Genomic DNA, 16333 nt, shown 5'->3' with positions numbered 1-16333 from the left:
AAAGCTCTGTGTGGATTGGGGGTCACGCATTCACACTTCCACGAATTCCTTTAAACTTTCTCCAGGTCCTCTACGCCCATGACCACTGTGTCAGCTGCATGGACATAGCGTGTCTGGTCAGCTTCTTCATCAGTGCTGTGTTTTCTCATGCCTCACCATATGGCTTTAAAGTTAGCCAGCCACCTCCTCAGCAGCCTGTGCTGCTCATTCTGAAGGGGCTTCTGGGAGTTGTAGTGCAGTGGACCTCTGGCCCTCTGGGAAGTTAGCAGACATGCAAGTGTAGGAATGAGCTGTCAGTGGTTCATTAGTGTCCGAGCCAAGTCCCAACGGTTCTTTGAAGAAGCAGCCCGAGGAATTTTGCGCATCCTCAGCAATTAACTGCATGTGAGGAGGTCTCCAGAACCGCCCTCTGGATAGAATGACTGTGTGGATAAAGAAATATGTCTTATGTGCCTTGGTTAAGGAAATATTTACATAGATTAATGTTTTCTTGAGGTGAAAGGTTTAATGAAAGAAATCAGTTCTTATTCTAAAATGTACTGGACAATGTACAAATTAAAAAAAGGTTAAGCCAGCGATGAAGCTCTTTCATGGTTTAAATCCTCAATTAATGATCTATGGAAAATTATACAAAATGCTCTGATGTGATAGTCAGCCGACAAGCCTTAAATATTGTAGATATATAACAGATACTGTATACTGTATTTCATCTAGAGCTTCACATAAAATAGTTGATTATTGTGGTGCATAAGGTTTATATCAAGTTGTTTGATGTTGTGGTGCTAATGTTTTCGTTCCATCTTAGAATAAAGGGTCTTATTGAAAGTGCATACTGATTCAGCCATTTTCAGTCACTTTAACAAAACATTGGTTGAAGTGAAACCGCTTAATTAGTGACGGATAAAACAAAATGCGTGTGAGAAACTTTGTGTGTGTGTGTTCGAATGCAATGCCGGGGCATCTGGAAGACAACTGTTGTTTGTTAGTATAATGGTGAGAAGAGAGGCGAGTCTACATTCTTCCTCTTGTTTACCAGACACACCGCTGCCCAGAGACGGCGGCCAAGCAGGCCTGGCTGGAGAGGCTTTGTAAATGTTCTAGAATGCTCCCCGGTCTCACTCCATCTCCTTCTCTCTAGTAAGGGGAGCCAAGGGGCCGCGACTCCACAAAACAACTGTCAGAATCCATCTATCTGTTTGTCCACCTGCCAGTCCTTGTCGAGCTGCTTGCCCTGACTGACTGTGTCTGATTGGCCTGCTCCAGGTAAGAAGAGAGAGCGGAAGCAGAAGCCTGTGGAGGAGGGCAGGGGTCGGCGGAATGCCATCCGGCTGAGCCAGGCGTTCACCGTGGAGACGGTGGTGGTGGCCGACTCTGACATGGTGCAGTACCACGGTGCCGAGGCGGCTCAGCGCTTCATCCTTACCGTCATGAACATGGTAAGCACATGGGCACACACACACACACACACACACATACACATACACAACTGTTCATTTTTTGACACAAGCGCACACCCTTATGCAAGAACTAAAGCTGTCTTCTGGCATGCAAGAGCATTGAGCTGCCTCACTTAGGGTCTTGTACATTTAGCCTAGTTATTATGACCGCCGCGCAGCGAAGCGGCTGTCATATAGGTTTAGTCAGATTTTTTTTTTCTTTTTTCGCATGGCCAATTTTCCGTCAAGGATTCCCGGGACACTGAAAGACCGGGGTGCACGAAACTTGGTGGACATGTAGCCCCACAAGGATTCTTCTTTTGATCTGTAGCCCCCCGCTGGACTGGACCCCCCGAAAGGAGGGTAGGGCGGACACAGTTTTCTGTGAATATCTCGAGAACCGTAGGGCCTAGGAGGACCACCTTTTTTTGTATGTTGGTCTTAAGGGGCCATGTCAACCCATCCCATTACCACTCAATTCATGTATAGCGCCACCTAGTTAAAAATTAAAAAGCAAAAAATTAGGTGTTGTAATCACAATATCTCTGGCTGACAATGTCAAACATGACATGGTCGAAATTGAAAGTGTAGGATCATTATGACACCCTCTGAATGCATGCCAGGTTTCGTGGACTTTCGTTCATGGGGGGCCATACAATAAATTCATTTATGTGTACGTTTAGTGACCGTACACCAACAGTTTTCTGTGAATATCTTGAGAACCGTAGGGCCTAGGATGACCAATTTTTTGCGTATGTTTGCCTTCTGAGTTCATGTTAACCCATTCCACATGCACAGATATTCACACACACACATACATTCACAGTAATCATACGTATGACACATACAGACACAGTAGACATATGTACACATGCATGCACATGCACACACACAGGCACACCCACAAGATGGGGGTGGGTTGTATAAAATGTATTTTACATGTGAAATTTATGAACTAATCATGTTTTGGTACTTGTTGTATAGCAGATACCAGTGAAAATTGAGTGTGCATAATGCAATTCAGTGAGACAGTTAGAATCATATATGCCTTTCACCTTTTGTTTTTAGCCAGCAGCCAGACCAGCAGATACCCTGACTTTGCTGAATTACTAAAGCTAAGCAGGCTAAGTTAGTATTTGGATAAGAAACCTCCTTGGAAGAGTAGGTTCCTTCTGGAAGTGGTGTTGGTGGCTGGCCAGTAGGTGGCACTCTTCCCTGTGGCCAAAAGCCACCAAACAAATATCAATCCCAATGTCCTATTGCAGTGACAGGGACACTGTACTGCATATGTTTTCCTTTGCATGAATGTTAAATTGAGGTCCTGACTCACCATGGTTGTTAAAGATCCCATGGCACTTATCGCAAAGAGTAGGTGGTTCCCTGATTTGTTTTATTTATGTACACAAACACATACATAAAGACACACACACATAAAAACAAACACACACACAAAGACAAGTACACACACACACACTACACATGCACACACACATACATGCACACACACGACACGCACACGCACACGCACACGCACACGCACACAAACACATAAACACACATACACACACACACATGCACCCATACAAACACACCTACAATACATACACACACACACACAAAAAACACACTATACACAAAAACAACCACACACTCTGCACACACTCAACTACAAACACAAAAAAGGAACAACGTAGGAAATGAACACAATTTGACAAGCGTGACTTATTTTTGTGGAAAAAATGTGCTGGACTGGGCGGCGGTCATATTTTGTACCGCTCTGCGGTACATCTAGTTAAATTAGCTTTAGTTAGACTTTAGACTGCACTTTGCCCATCCTTCAAATTAGGGCCCTTAGTGTTGTAGTAGGTGCAAAATGTAAGGGAGATGTAAGTCATCCTAAAGCTTCAGCTAGTCCCACCTCTGAGATAAGCATTGGTGTCTGCACTCATGAACCTTTACAGGTCTGTGACGTGTAAACCTTAACCACTTGTTTTTTTTTTTTCAAAGCATATAAGTCATGGTGATGCGTGCTCCACTAAGTAGGATTGCAGTGTTGCTGTTGGCCGATACCAGTGCCTGTAGGCGATAGGCGCGTATCAGAAACAGTGCCGTTGTTTCACGCCCCGCGGTCCCTCGCTGCAGAACGCTCACACTGGCTGGCTGATTAAAGACACTGAGAGCTGGGCTTGTTAAAGGGGATTGAGCCCTGGCCAACGTGTAACCCTCCCCCTGTCCCAGGAACTTAGAAGGGGGCACGAGGGAAGGGCAAGGTGGGCCAGTTTGTGTTGGCGTGGAGCTTCGCTCATGAAACATCGCTCATGAGATCAGAGGCAGCTGAATTAAAAACCAGGTAGACGTGTTGCACCAGTGTGTGTGTGTGTGTGTGTTCTCACGTCATCTGGGCTCCTGATGTGTGTCATGAATAGAGGTGCGTCGCTGCTTTTTTGGATTGCCTTTTGTTGCATAACCTTCCAGCTGTTGTGGTGAGGTAAACATTGTGTGAATGGTGAGCATTCTGTCCTTTGAGTTGATTTCACCAGATTAGTTAGTTTGACAAGCAAGGGAGTCAAGATACAGTCAAAACGGACACTTATAGATGTTGTAAGATACTGTGAAATATTTTTATATGCAACATTTCTTACCATTATGTGGTCGATTTTATTATCTAACTAGGCTTTGAGGCTCTTAGGTGGTACCAAAAGGATACATTTCATGACTTGGTGTGCTTTACTAATGGAAGTCCCAGACTCTTTGTGTAGCGTTAGTGATGTTGAGTGTTTACTTCGCTCTCTCACTGTATGTGTATGACCCTATTGGCTCCCGGCACTCCTGTCCAGACGTCAGCACTGCGGCCACTCCAGGACCTCATCCAAAGCAAATCCTCCTCTAGCACGAATCTCCCTTCGTCAACATGCACCTTTTTCCCCAAAGCATGCTGGGAGTTTTATAATTCCGGACCGCTTGCAGCCAGCGGGGTGAAAAACACAAAAGGCCCTTCCTGTGCCAATCCCTCCGTCTCTGTCCTCCCCCTGCAGGTGTACAACATGTTCCACCACCAGAGCCTGGGCGTCCGCATTAACATCCGGGTCACCAAGCTGGTCCTCCTCCACACCCGGCCGGTAAGTTCCACCTTCGCCGAGCTTCCTGCCGAGCTTGACCCTGTTGAACCTCCGTGCTCTAAATCCTTTCAAAACGGAGGCCCACCCTTCACCGCCGTATTGCTTCTGTCCTCAGGGCTTGTAATGTTATCTGCCCTTTGTGTATGTGTGTGTGTGTAAGTGTGTGTGTGTGTGTGTGTGTGTAAGTATGTGTGTGAGAGAGAAAGACCATTTTCCCCCCTCTGTTTTATTGCTGGCTCTTTCTCTCTCACTGGGCCCCTGAGATCCAATCTAAATTGCTGTGAAGGGTGTATTTCTTCTCACAAGCTTGTGGAATAAAAAAAAAAACCCTGTACTTTCCTTTGTGTGTATCCCAGCTGAATAGCCATGTCTATTTTCCCCACTAGCAAAATATACACGACCAGGTTCTCACTCTGTAAGTAGTGTGTCTCTGTGTGTGTGTGTGTCTGTGTGTGTGTGTGTGTGTGTGTGTGTGTGTGTGTGTGTGTGTGTGTGTGTGTGTGTGTGTTTGTGTGTGTGTGTGAGAACAAGAGACTGTGAGGTGAAAGGTGTCTGGCGTGTAGGAGTGGTGAGTGAGCAGCTCTCTCATCTGGTGCGTGTGTGTGTCCAGGGGAAGCTCAAGGTGGGCCACCATGGAGAGCGGTCGCTGGAGAGCTTCTGCCACTGGCAGCACGAGGAGTTTGGCGGCGCACGCTACCTGGGGAGCAACCACGTCCCCGGGGGCAGGGACGATCCGCCGCCCGTGGACGTCGCTGTGCTGGTCACCAGGTGCAGACTTTGGCCTGTCTCTCCTCTCCTTCCTCCCCCACCCCTCTTCCCTTCCTCTTCTCTTTCCTCTTCTCCTCGCTCCCTCCATCCTCTCTCCTCTGTAGCTCTGTAGCCAGACCTGTAGCACATAGGACCCCCACCCCCCCACCCTTCTCCCTGTTTGAAATAAACCGGAGCCCTCTCTGCTTGAGTAATGACAGATCCTAATGATCTGTTCCTCTACGTCTCTGTCATCAAGGCAGGTTTGTTCCCGATTCCCCCGCTCCCTTTACTCCAAAGGATTATTGCTGGCATAATATGTAGCATTCCTAATTCTGGATTAGGTGTTATTACCTGATATGATTTTTGAGGCAGAAGGAATCCTTTTGTTGAAATGAGGGCTCATGTAGCCAGGCTGATGGTATCCATTTTCCTGGGCTAGAGGGAGGGCAGGGCAGGGGAGAGAGAACAGAAGGCTTTTGTTCATGCGGTGGTCGCCCGAGTAGGATCTGGCCGTACACATAAAAGGCCTTTTTCTATGAAGATGCAGTGCGCGGGATCAACATCTGCCTGATGTTAATGCCAAGATCAGTCAGAGCTGGGGAGGAAGGTGGGTGGAGTGGGGGGGGAGCAGAGTGCTGTGTACAAATTAAATCATGTCAAGGTGCACTCCGGGATACTTCCACTGTGTTCGAGCTGTCATCGGGGCTGAGCTACGTCCGACCTCCTCCTTAAATGAGAAACGTAATCCTTTCCTATTAATAATCCCCCCACCCACCCCCACACACACACGCACACACACACACACACACACACACACACACATACACATACACAGAGACTTTCAGACACACACACAGATGTGATGTGGTGATAAACTTTCTCCATTTGGCAGTAGGCATCAAAATATAATTAGGCTTGCTGTCTCCCTTGTTTTTCTTTGTCCTCTCCTGTCCTTTCCCTTAATGTACGTGACCTATGACGCACTACAGTCAAGATCACTCCTCGTGTTCCTCTCTCCAGCATCCCGGCTCTGAGGGGAGGCACCTGGAAATGCCACCAGTGCTCCGTACTGTAAACAGGTTGCTGTGTTCCAGCAGGAAAATAGCTCGCTTATTTTCTCTGGACTGCTCTTTTTTGTAAGGCTGTGTCGTGGGCTCCCAGCCCGGCCTTGCAGAACTGTGCCGTGTTTTCGAGACCGAGACTATTCTGGACCGAAGAAAACAGAGCCGTCAGCTCGTCTCGGCTAATTGTGATTAGGTCATGGTAGTTGGAACGCGATGGGCAGCATCTGGTTTCCTGCACCATGCTGTCAGTCTTGGTCCTCTCGCCGGAGATGGATGCCATCTTGTGACAGTTGCGATTCGAAATCGCGCCGGCCTTGTCACATCTGCTGTTGCTAATGGGAGCTAGCATCGGTGGCGGCTCCCTCCCCCTGCTTAGCGCCCAGGCCCCTGCTGTGGAGGCTGAGCTATCGGCGCTGCCCAGCTGTGTGTCCAATCCATTTCGTCTGAGGATGTGATGGCAGGATATCAGATATTCACATCAAAAACCATTTTGATGCAAAGGGAGTAAGGGGAGAATGTGTGGAGCTTTGCCATTTCAACCTGCCAATGTTCTGGACCCATTATACCTCATTAACACTGGACCAATTTAGCTCTAGATTTTCAGTGTTGTTGATATGTTCTGCAAGGACCAAGAGCAGCGAGACATGAGGACTTGGAAAGCTTACAGGTACAATAGTCAGTTATTGTGGGATCTTTGAAAGTAATTGACATTTCTTAAACTGTTTCCAGGTAGAAAAATAGGTCTAAATTGCTCCGAATTGTCGCCCTTTGGTCTTCTTCACCTATAAGTCATTGTTTTTGCTGAAAATAACGTTTATTTTTCCCGAAAATGACCAGGTTTGAGACTCCCTCTGCGGACGTTGGTTCTGGCTTAGCTACATTAACGAGGGGAAGCGGTGGACGGATTTAGCTGTGGAGAGTCTGTGGTGTTCGCCCAGCACTGGTGGCCCAGAGGACGTGGGCACACCAGTCCTTTCTCATTTTGCCTGCCCTTTGTGTGTTGGCTCCGGCCACTTAATTGGGAGTTCAAAGGCATCTCTTGTTTGAACCGTGCGTGACCTTTGGGATGGGCCATTAACAATGTTATGGTAACCCGGGCAGTAAAGGGAGGGCCCGATCTCAAAGGCTTTGGCTACTCGGTGTGCGTTTTTGTGTATCCTGGTTGAGGTTCTTGTCTGCCTGAGAAAGCAAACAGCATTGCTTTAGATGTCTAGATTTAGGAGGTCTGCCCCTCAGAAGTCTTGTCTCTCTCTCTCTGTCTCTCTGTCTGTCTGTCTGTCTCTCTCTCTCTCTCTCTCTCTCTCTGTTTTTTTTCTCTCTCTCTCTGTTCTTCTCTGTGAAGTTCTCATAGGATGGTTTGTTATTTACTGATACTTACTTTACAGCGTGGAGCTGCACTGTAAATGGACTCAGTCCAGAGGTAAGTCCACACACCAGCCCCCCACTCACACACAGACAAACACACACAGACTCACACACACACAACCACACACCCAAACACATACACAGACACACAATGTGTCGCCAGGCCCTTGCAAAAGCTGAGCTGGCTGCTGTCCAGGCATCAACTGTGTTTTGGCCGGCGCCCCAGCGGATGCGTGACTGCGTCTCCTCCACAGACGCCCTGTCCTCTGGCATGCTGGCCTCTCCACGCCTCGGCCCGGCTCTCTTCGGCTGGACTAGGCCCGCACTGGTCATGGTTAGCCCTCGGATCCCAGATGCTGACACGCAGCTGTTGACACCTCCCGCAGTCACGGGACGGATGCATGGGAAAAGGCCTCTCGTGTTTTGACTCTTGCCATTTCACACCCCGCAGGAGATTGGGGGCGCCTCTTATTTATTTATTTACCCAACCTCCCCCCCCCCCACATACACACACACACACACACACACACACACACACACCAAGAGACTTCAGGGCTTTGTGGTTAAGTCACATTGTGGTGACACCCAGTATAACACTGAAGGCTTTGATTGTGTCCAGGAAATCATTTGCCCTTTAGGACTGAGGAGAAAAAAAACATATCAGGTTGCTGACCAGGAACCTGAACAAAGAAGTGCTTGGGGGCTTCTCAAATGTCTGGGGTTCGGAGGGAAAGAATTCACCATGCAGCCTTGTATTTTGGGCACTGTAGATACCAACTGAAGTGACAGATCGATCCATCCCTAATAATAGGGGGAAACGTGTGATTTAATCAGGATGGCTGCTCCGTGCCAGGAGGATTAAGAGAAGGATTTTCAATTGGGAGGCAGGATTATTTTGTCGTTATTTAGAGATGCTCCGACAAGTGGAATGAGCCATTGAGGGCTCCTCAAAACATCTTCCCTCATAGCCAAGTTTCCTTGCAGATAGAAAGCGGTCACGCTAATTAGAAGTTAATGCAGTTCAAACATAGTTCAATTGGAAATCCATGGTTATCAGCAATAAAATGTGAACAGCCGAATGGTTATGAGCCCTAGCCATAATGCAAAACAGTCGGTTGGAACATTTTTAGTGTCTATCATCCCCTGTGTCATCTGGTGTGTTGCAGAGACATATCTTAATCTTTTTCTCTCTCCCTCCCTCTCTCTCTCTTTCTGTTTCTTTCATTCTGTGTCATTTCAGGACTGATTTCTGCGTCCATAAAGACGAGCCGTGTGACACAGTAGGTGAGTAATGACTGCTTGTGTTGCTGCCCAAACCGTTCTTGGAAAAATACATGCATTTCTCTGTTTTTTTTCTGCTAAAACATTTCTGCGCACAAAAGACTTACAAGGCAACTGCTGTAAACTGAAAAAGACCACAGTTGCTGTAATTAAATTGTCAAGGGGCTGTTACGCTGTATATTTAAAATGGCAAATGACTCCAAACAATTTTACACCTCAGGGATTCCTTTTTCCTTTTTTAATGACTTTTAATGGTCTTGCTTATGTTTAAGTTGGTTGTGTATTGTATCAGGTAGATGAATAGAAAGATTTCTCAGAACAAAAACAACATGGGTGATATGTGTGTGTTGTGTTCTGTAAGCTTTCCCTCATGGGATATATATAACAACACTGCGTTTGTAAATTTGTAAGCAATTCTGGCTGTTAGAGCAAACTCTTGGAGACAGCAGTGTTTTAGTCTACCCCTTTTAAGTATCTCTGTAGGGGGGTATTTTAAAAAAAAATAGGTCCAGAGCTTGGCCCTCTCTGACCCCTAAGATTCCTGCCTCTGAAATGGAGAGGCAGGTGACATGTCCCCCCAACCCCCACCGCCCCAACACCACTCTGCCCAAGCCTGGGAGTCCTCCTCCGATGCTGGAGGCCACTTAGGAAGCAGATAATGGCCTGTTGAAATGTCCGCTGCTGTAGATTACTGTAATTGAGCGATGGGCTCTGCTGGCATTTGAGCGAGGCAGGCGCAGCCGATTGCCAGATGAACAAAGCTCGCCGGCCGAGGTGTGAAGTTGGATGCCATTTCAAGCCGGTGTTCACAGACAGGCATGGCTTCCTGTTTGTGTTTATATTTATGTTTTGTGTTGTCTTCCATCTCTGAGTGGTCAACTCCTAGCTCCTAACTTCTAGCTGTTCCTGAGTGATGGCAGCAACTGCGTCGTTGAGGTTTGAGCTATCCGGTGACTATGGCCTGAGGGTAATTGATGTGACATAACGGAGACTCTTTGGTTGCGGTAGAGGGATTATGCAGAGAAGCACCCGTTGGCCTGGGGGAATGGCATTCCCAGAATGAGGCGCCTTCCTGCATCGTAAGGCCCTTGGGTGGTCGCCGGTTCTCCAGGATATCGATCGCTGCAGACCTTAAACCCGCCCCCGGCTGCCTCTGCAGGGCGAGTCTCATGCCCAGGCCTGTTCAGTCAGCCCTCTAACCCCATAACCCAGCAATCCGAATTGCACTTCATACAACGTAGGTATAACTGCATTTCCAGGCTCTTGACTGTATATGGTGATCTCTCAGAAAGTTCTTGAACTGTTCCTAGAATAGCACTACGACTGGGTTCGCTGGGGCTGTGTTGTTGTTTTTTTTGGTCTTCTGACTGCATTCAGGAGAGAGCAGCAGGCTGAGGAGGTGGGCGGGGGGCAGACCTGCTGTGGCGTTGAGCCGAGCAGTGATCTCATACTTTTCAAACCACTTCAGAATTCTCAGATAATTGCTAAAGAATAACACAGTTCCCCACTGAAGCGTTTGGAGAGAGACGTCCATCTGTGATGGCGAGAGCTGAGGTAATGTGTGGTGTCAGATGAATGGATCAAGAGGAGTTGTTGGCCTTAGGCTTAGTGGGCATTGCATCTTGAAGCCTTGAGAAAGCCAAAACCTATAACACACTTGGGGACTTTGCTCAGTCCCCATGAAAAGTCATCATTTTGGATTTCTTGCTCATGTTACAGGTGTTTTTGTCTTTGTAAGGGTGTTTGTTCGGCACATCCTATTTTGTGAAGGTGGCCATTAAAGTTATGATGTGCTCTCTGTGCTATTGCAATGCAAAATTGTTCAGTGGGTTAAATCAAAGGATACCGTATGATGGCAGAAAATAGATGGAATATTTACACGCTATGACATTGGTTTGCAGTGCAGGTCTGACAACTGCTCTCAACAGAGGCATGTCATGCATATCAGAATACTTTCGGCTCAGAAAATGTGCTCTCTGATTTCTATCTTTCTTGAAAACAAATACACCTATTGCATAATATCTGTTTCTCAATATTTATGGGCTTGAAAATGATGATCTAGTATGAATATTTGAAAACAGTACAGTGAAGTGGAGTACATTGCAAACACCTGCAGGTGAACACCAGGTGCTCATGGAACAGGAATGATGTTCAATATCTGCCAAACCTCCAAATAGCAGCGTTAGCTCCAGACTGGGCACAGGTCAGAGTGTTTAGTGCAATGCTACTATCCTGAGTAGGCAATGTGGCAGTGATGTGTGGCCACTAATTGTTGTGTGGACCTGGCCATTTTACTTTAAAGGCAAAATAACAATGCTCTTAGTTTTTTCAGTTTGGCCTGCTTTTTTTCAATGGCCTGATTTATATTGTTTTACAGTTGGAGTGAGTGAGCTTAGTCCCTTGGAATCCTCCAAGTCCCATTATGTAATGTTGGAAAGCGTCCATTTCTAATTTTGATTTATACTTGGGGAAGCCAAAATTGGCTCCATTTCGTTTGACAGCTGAATCAGCAAGCAGTTTCTGTTTCCCCCTTCGTTTGGTCACTGGCTGAAAGGATTTCTATGGCGGTGTATCGAGTCAGAGCGAGAAAAAAAAAGAAAAGAAAAAAAAATCCAACGTTGCAGATCTTAAAGAATCACCTTTTTAGGAAATAACGATGCTAAAGAAATTAAAAAAAAGGAAAACAATCCCAGTCAACCCCTCCACCATCAGCAGATCACCCTCTTTGTGTGTGTTCCGTCCATATGTTTGGGTGGGACATTTCCCTTTGAACGTGTTCTATTTCACGTTGAGTACTGAGTGCGAGGGTATTTCCCAGCAGGTCCGGCAGGGCTGCGGCTGGGCGCGGGCGGGCTCTGTGGAGGTGGAATTATAGAGCGAGAACTCTCTCACTTCTCCTGGGCTTTTACGGGCACCTCGAGGGCAGCGTGTGATGGAGGGAGTGATATGCGTTCCTCTGGGCGGATGTTGTGTGGCTGGGGGAGGCGAGGCCTCCTGTTCTGTTTGAAGTCGTCGGCGGCGTTGCGCGTGTCGTTGCTGTAGATGCACATTCCGTGTGCCTGCGGCGAGCGTTTGAGGACCCCTTTGCGTGTGTGATGCTGCTGCGGGGCGAGTTGATGAAGCCGCGGCCCTCGGCGACAACGCATCTTTTCAACGCGCCCTGCGTGCTCCGCTCCCCCCTGCTGATGTGATTAGGACACGGAACTGGCAGATCGGCGCAGAGCAGCGTTCGCCGTTTTACACTGCAGATGTTTGTTTTGGTGCAGAGCTCAAAATCAACTGTCAGAAGTCAGGAAATGCATATTTCTTATTTTCTATTTGGAGAGCTCAAAGTTTGGCTGCACGCATAGCTCAAGTGGAAAGACAAACAATGTCCTGATATGTCCTCAAAGGCTAGTCTGGCATGTCCGTGTTGGAGAGTTCTTACAATGTTTCTCTTATGGGTTGCAGTCCGAAAATTCCACTTGAATTTTCCACATGCCACTCTGTCTGCAAGGACATTCAGAACACAGAGTGTAGCATGAACAGAATTCTCACATGGAGTCCTCTACACTGTCCTCCATTGCTTATAGTCTGGGTCTATAGAGGTGTGCCCCTTTAAGTAGTACATTTGGTGTGCAGGAGATACCAGGACAGCATGACTCAGCTGACCAATCCAGAGGCTGCTGTTTTTCCAATAAGTTCACTGCTACATCAGCACAATATGAAACTGTGAGCAGCAAATATAATTGTCCTATTACACATTATAGCGCTAGCATCACATCAGCATTCTGCACACTGCCCGGTTGTGGACCTGGGGGAGTGTTGGAGTTTGCCTTACTTTAATTGCTGTAAGCCCTGCAGCATTCTCTTGTGAATGTCTCCAGAAAAGCTCTGGGGCATTTCTCAGGATCCCCCCTCCAGTTTTGACACATCTCAGGTAGGGGACAGGTGTGTGTGTGTGTGCGTGTGCGTGTGCGCGTGCGCGTGCGCGGGATTGTCCCACTGAGCAGACAGACAGCCGACACTCGGGAAGCAGGCGCCACAGCCGTGTCTTGTCCGTTCTGTCTCTGTGCAGGGGCCCAGCTACTTTATCATCGGGGAGCCCTGTGGCGTGATGCAATGGAACTTGTGACGTCCCCGCTGGACCGCTGGTGCAAACCTGCGGCTGCTCTTTGTCTTCTGCGCCGGCCGGCAAGTGCACGAGCGATAACTCATGTGTTAGCCGTCGCACATGGCCCCCGTGAGAAAGAACACTCGTGGTCTTTGTGCGATTTGCACCAACGGCTCTGACCCAGTTTTCCGCCGAACGCTGTTGTAGAGTCCGGCGGCGACTCACGGAGTAAAGAGACCCTAACCAATTTGCGCTCCTGGGCTCCCTGTGAGCGTCAGCAGTTTTCACAAAAATGTGGGCTGTGTTTTGGGGGTGACTGTGAGGAGTTTTTAGTATATTTTGTGTGCCCTAAAAGCTCGCTTTCAGAGTCTCTCTTAAAATAAAACAGTGCCTCGTACTGGATAAATGCTCTGTTTGTCTTTCTCTGGTGTTTATTTTCTCGTAGCTCCTTATCAAAGTAGAAGGACGCGCTCGTTCGCCGGGCAGTATTATTGGGGGGAATTTGGTGGGAGGCAAAGGGGGGCGGGGTGGGGGGTGGGGGCTGACCAGACGTCAAAGCGCTGTACTAGTGATGGAATCCTGTTTCCTGTGTTTGGTATACCAACACGGAGGCGTCTGGGGAGAGTGAGAACAGACCGGTGAGTGGGCCGGCTGGCCATTTCAAGGCAGCCCCGCTGCCACGTCGAAGTCTCTGCTGCAGAGGATGGATGCTCAGGAAAATCAGCTGATTCACTCTTTACAGCGGAACACTGGGTCAGTCTGCAGGCGTCTGTGCCACATGGAACAAACAGCCTGCTGTCCAGGGGTGCGTTTTTCCCGAAAGTGCTGTTGAGCCACTAACATTGTTAGAGGATAGCGAGTCTGTCATTTCTCTCTTTATAAACACAGTGCTTGTTCATACAGTGCTTGTGGGAAACCTAGTTCTGATGAGCTGGCTGTTTTTTCTTTTTTTTTGTTTTCTTTTTTTGTCTTGTTGAGCTGTTTGAGCCTGCATGTGGATAGATTCTGCAAATAAATGAAACCCTCTTGGTGTTTTGATGGCTAATTAACTGTCCTCTTTAGCCCGGTCCGGTTGTGTGTTTAGATCGCGAGCGGAGCTTTCAGGCTCGCTTGGATGGCTGCCTCATGCCGGTATGATGAATCCTGGGATTTGCATTTGATCAGCAAGCCCACCATGCCCCTTTATAACTGCTGAGTCAACCCCGACCACAGGACAGTAGAGCCGGGCTTGAACTTGCCTCTTTGTCCCCCCAGGACGTGCGAGTCATTAGAAAATGAAGCCGCAAATATTCCAGCCATGCATTACCTCACGGGGCCTCAATTTATAGGGCCGGTGGTTGTCGGGACATGAGCAGGTCCTCCTGTGTGCACGAGAGCCCCCCTCCCTCCCCACCACCACCACCACCACCTCCACTCCCCACCCCCCACACTGGAGTCACAAACCTGCTGCTGTCCAGTAGAGGAATAGTGGACTCCAGCAACCCCCCCAAGCAGCCCCCCAACCCTGTTGACCAGCCCCTCTCTTCAGTGTGTTCCGCAGTTCAGCTGCCTGCTACTTTTCTCCAGCATCTAACTTTATATGACACCACATAAACCTGCAGGTGGCAATTATGGCAACTCTTAGGGACCACAGCAGTACGTTAAAATGTGCCAGATGATTATGCAGAAAGGGGCCTTAATGTAAATTGTTCAAAGATTCCACATTATAACTCTGGTGGATGATAAGCATCGCCCAGGTAATTGCCGCTTGTGGCAGAATGTGTGGGTTGTAAAAAAAAAGTTGAGTGGAAAGAAGTCATGTAAGAATTTAGGGGCACATCTGTTTCCAAATCAGACTGCTGGTTTGAGGCTGTTAAAGACAGCCACTGATGTGCTAGTCGTATGTGTTTTGCATGTAACACTTTGCCTGGAAAACACTTCTTTCCCTAATGAACGCACCTATTTTGGGCATGGCTTGATATGTCCTTATTCACTTGTGGAGAAAAGTAACCCCCCTTTATCTTAAAATGTAAACTATGGTTAAATATAGTCACAATGAAGTGAGAGGGTTCCTCCAAAACCCTTAAAGGTACACTATGCAAGATTTTCACCTTAATGTAACTTTTATGAAGCAAATTTAATGGTAAATGAACTTGTAATAGGCGAATCGTTCACCTAGCATAGCTGTACAGCATAGATGTAGCGAGTCATTACCGAGAAAACCAGCCATAATCTCAGCAACTTCAAGAATGGCGGCATTACCTTGTCAGTAGATATAGCTCTTTGGAGATCTGTTGTTAATCCTTCACCTCCACAATAAAATCATTTCCATTGTGTACAGGGGGGACAAGTCACAATAATTTTGCTATTTACAGTTTGCTGAACAGCAGAGTAAAATATAAATATATCGCGACTCTAGAGGAAAAATACCTAAACCTGCATAGTGTACCTTTAAAAATCGAGTGTTCTCCTCTCCTGAAACATTCTAATGTCTGGAGTCCACTGTACACTGGTACGGTATGAAGTGACTCATACCGTATGAAGTAAGACTCTTATTTTGCTCATGAGTGCAGTGCTCGGTGTGGCTGGGGCTTTATGTGTGTGTAATGGTTTACAAACAGCCACACAGGTGCTCTCTCAGTGCCAGGTCCACAGTGGGCCTGTGGAGAACACAGTGTCCCTGGGTGGAGGAGCCGTAAGGTTGAACACAGCAAGGGACTAGCTACACCTCCTGTTGACCCTTAACCCATGACCTTTAACCCACAGGGCCATGTTGAGGCTCATGTTTTGTGGGATGCTGAAACACAGTCCTTGCCTGCCTACAGGTCTGCCACCTCACCTGAAGCATTTGGCAGCTTGGAGAAAAGGACTAAACTGAACAAGCCATTCATGTGTGTGACAAAGTGTGCCCTTCTGATAAAAAAAGTGCCTGTCTTGTTGTACCTTGATTTCTCGTCGCTACTAGTTTAACGCTTTAAGTCATTGGGCAAAGTCGTTGAGAGATTTGTTTTTGGCCTGGTTTGTTTTTCTCCCTTGTGCATTGTGTGTGTGGAGCCCAGCCAAATGTAGCGGCTTTGCCTTTGTTTTAATAACCCAATGCTTCATTAGGTGGTAATTAGGGCTTTAATACTGTATACTCGGTTCAGCAAATTATTCCATTGAAAATATGGTACACAATAGAGAGTGTTCCAGGCCATGGCTAGGGGGGTGTTTTCCATGCGTGTGTGTTCCAGGCCTCCGAGGATG

The 16333-nt window shown here is 47.5% G+C and overlaps 1 protein-coding gene across 1 annotated transcript in view; it reads left to right on the top strand.

Annotated features, from left to right (window-relative positions):
* The window catches only part of adamts17 (ADAM metallopeptidase with thrombospondin type 1 motif, 17), a 75275-nt gene that overhangs the window by 9086 nt on the left and 49856 nt on the right, over window positions 1-16333 (top strand). Inside the window, exons 4-7 of the mRNA XM_076287369.1 lie at window positions 1264-1436; window positions 4472-4555; window positions 5166-5323; window positions 8975-9018. Coding sequence (XP_076143484.1) covers window positions 1264-1436; window positions 4472-4555; window positions 5166-5323; window positions 8975-9018 — 459 coding nt within the window. The remainder of the gene's footprint in view (window positions 1-1263; window positions 1437-4471; window positions 4556-5165; window positions 5324-8974; window positions 9019-16333) is intronic.

The sequence above is a fragment of the Alosa pseudoharengus genome, unplaced genomic scaffold (genome assembly GCF_046254945.1).
Source record: "Alosa pseudoharengus isolate Yale_2024_CS ecotype anadromous, Long Island Sound unplaced genomic scaffold, YU_APseudo_1.1 YU_APseudo_1.1_scf_16, whole genome shotgun sequence".
Classification (NCBI taxonomy): domain Eukaryota; kingdom Metazoa; phylum Chordata; class Actinopteri; order Clupeiformes; family Clupeidae; genus Alosa; species Alosa pseudoharengus.
This window is presented reverse-complemented; position numbering and strand designations above follow the sequence as displayed.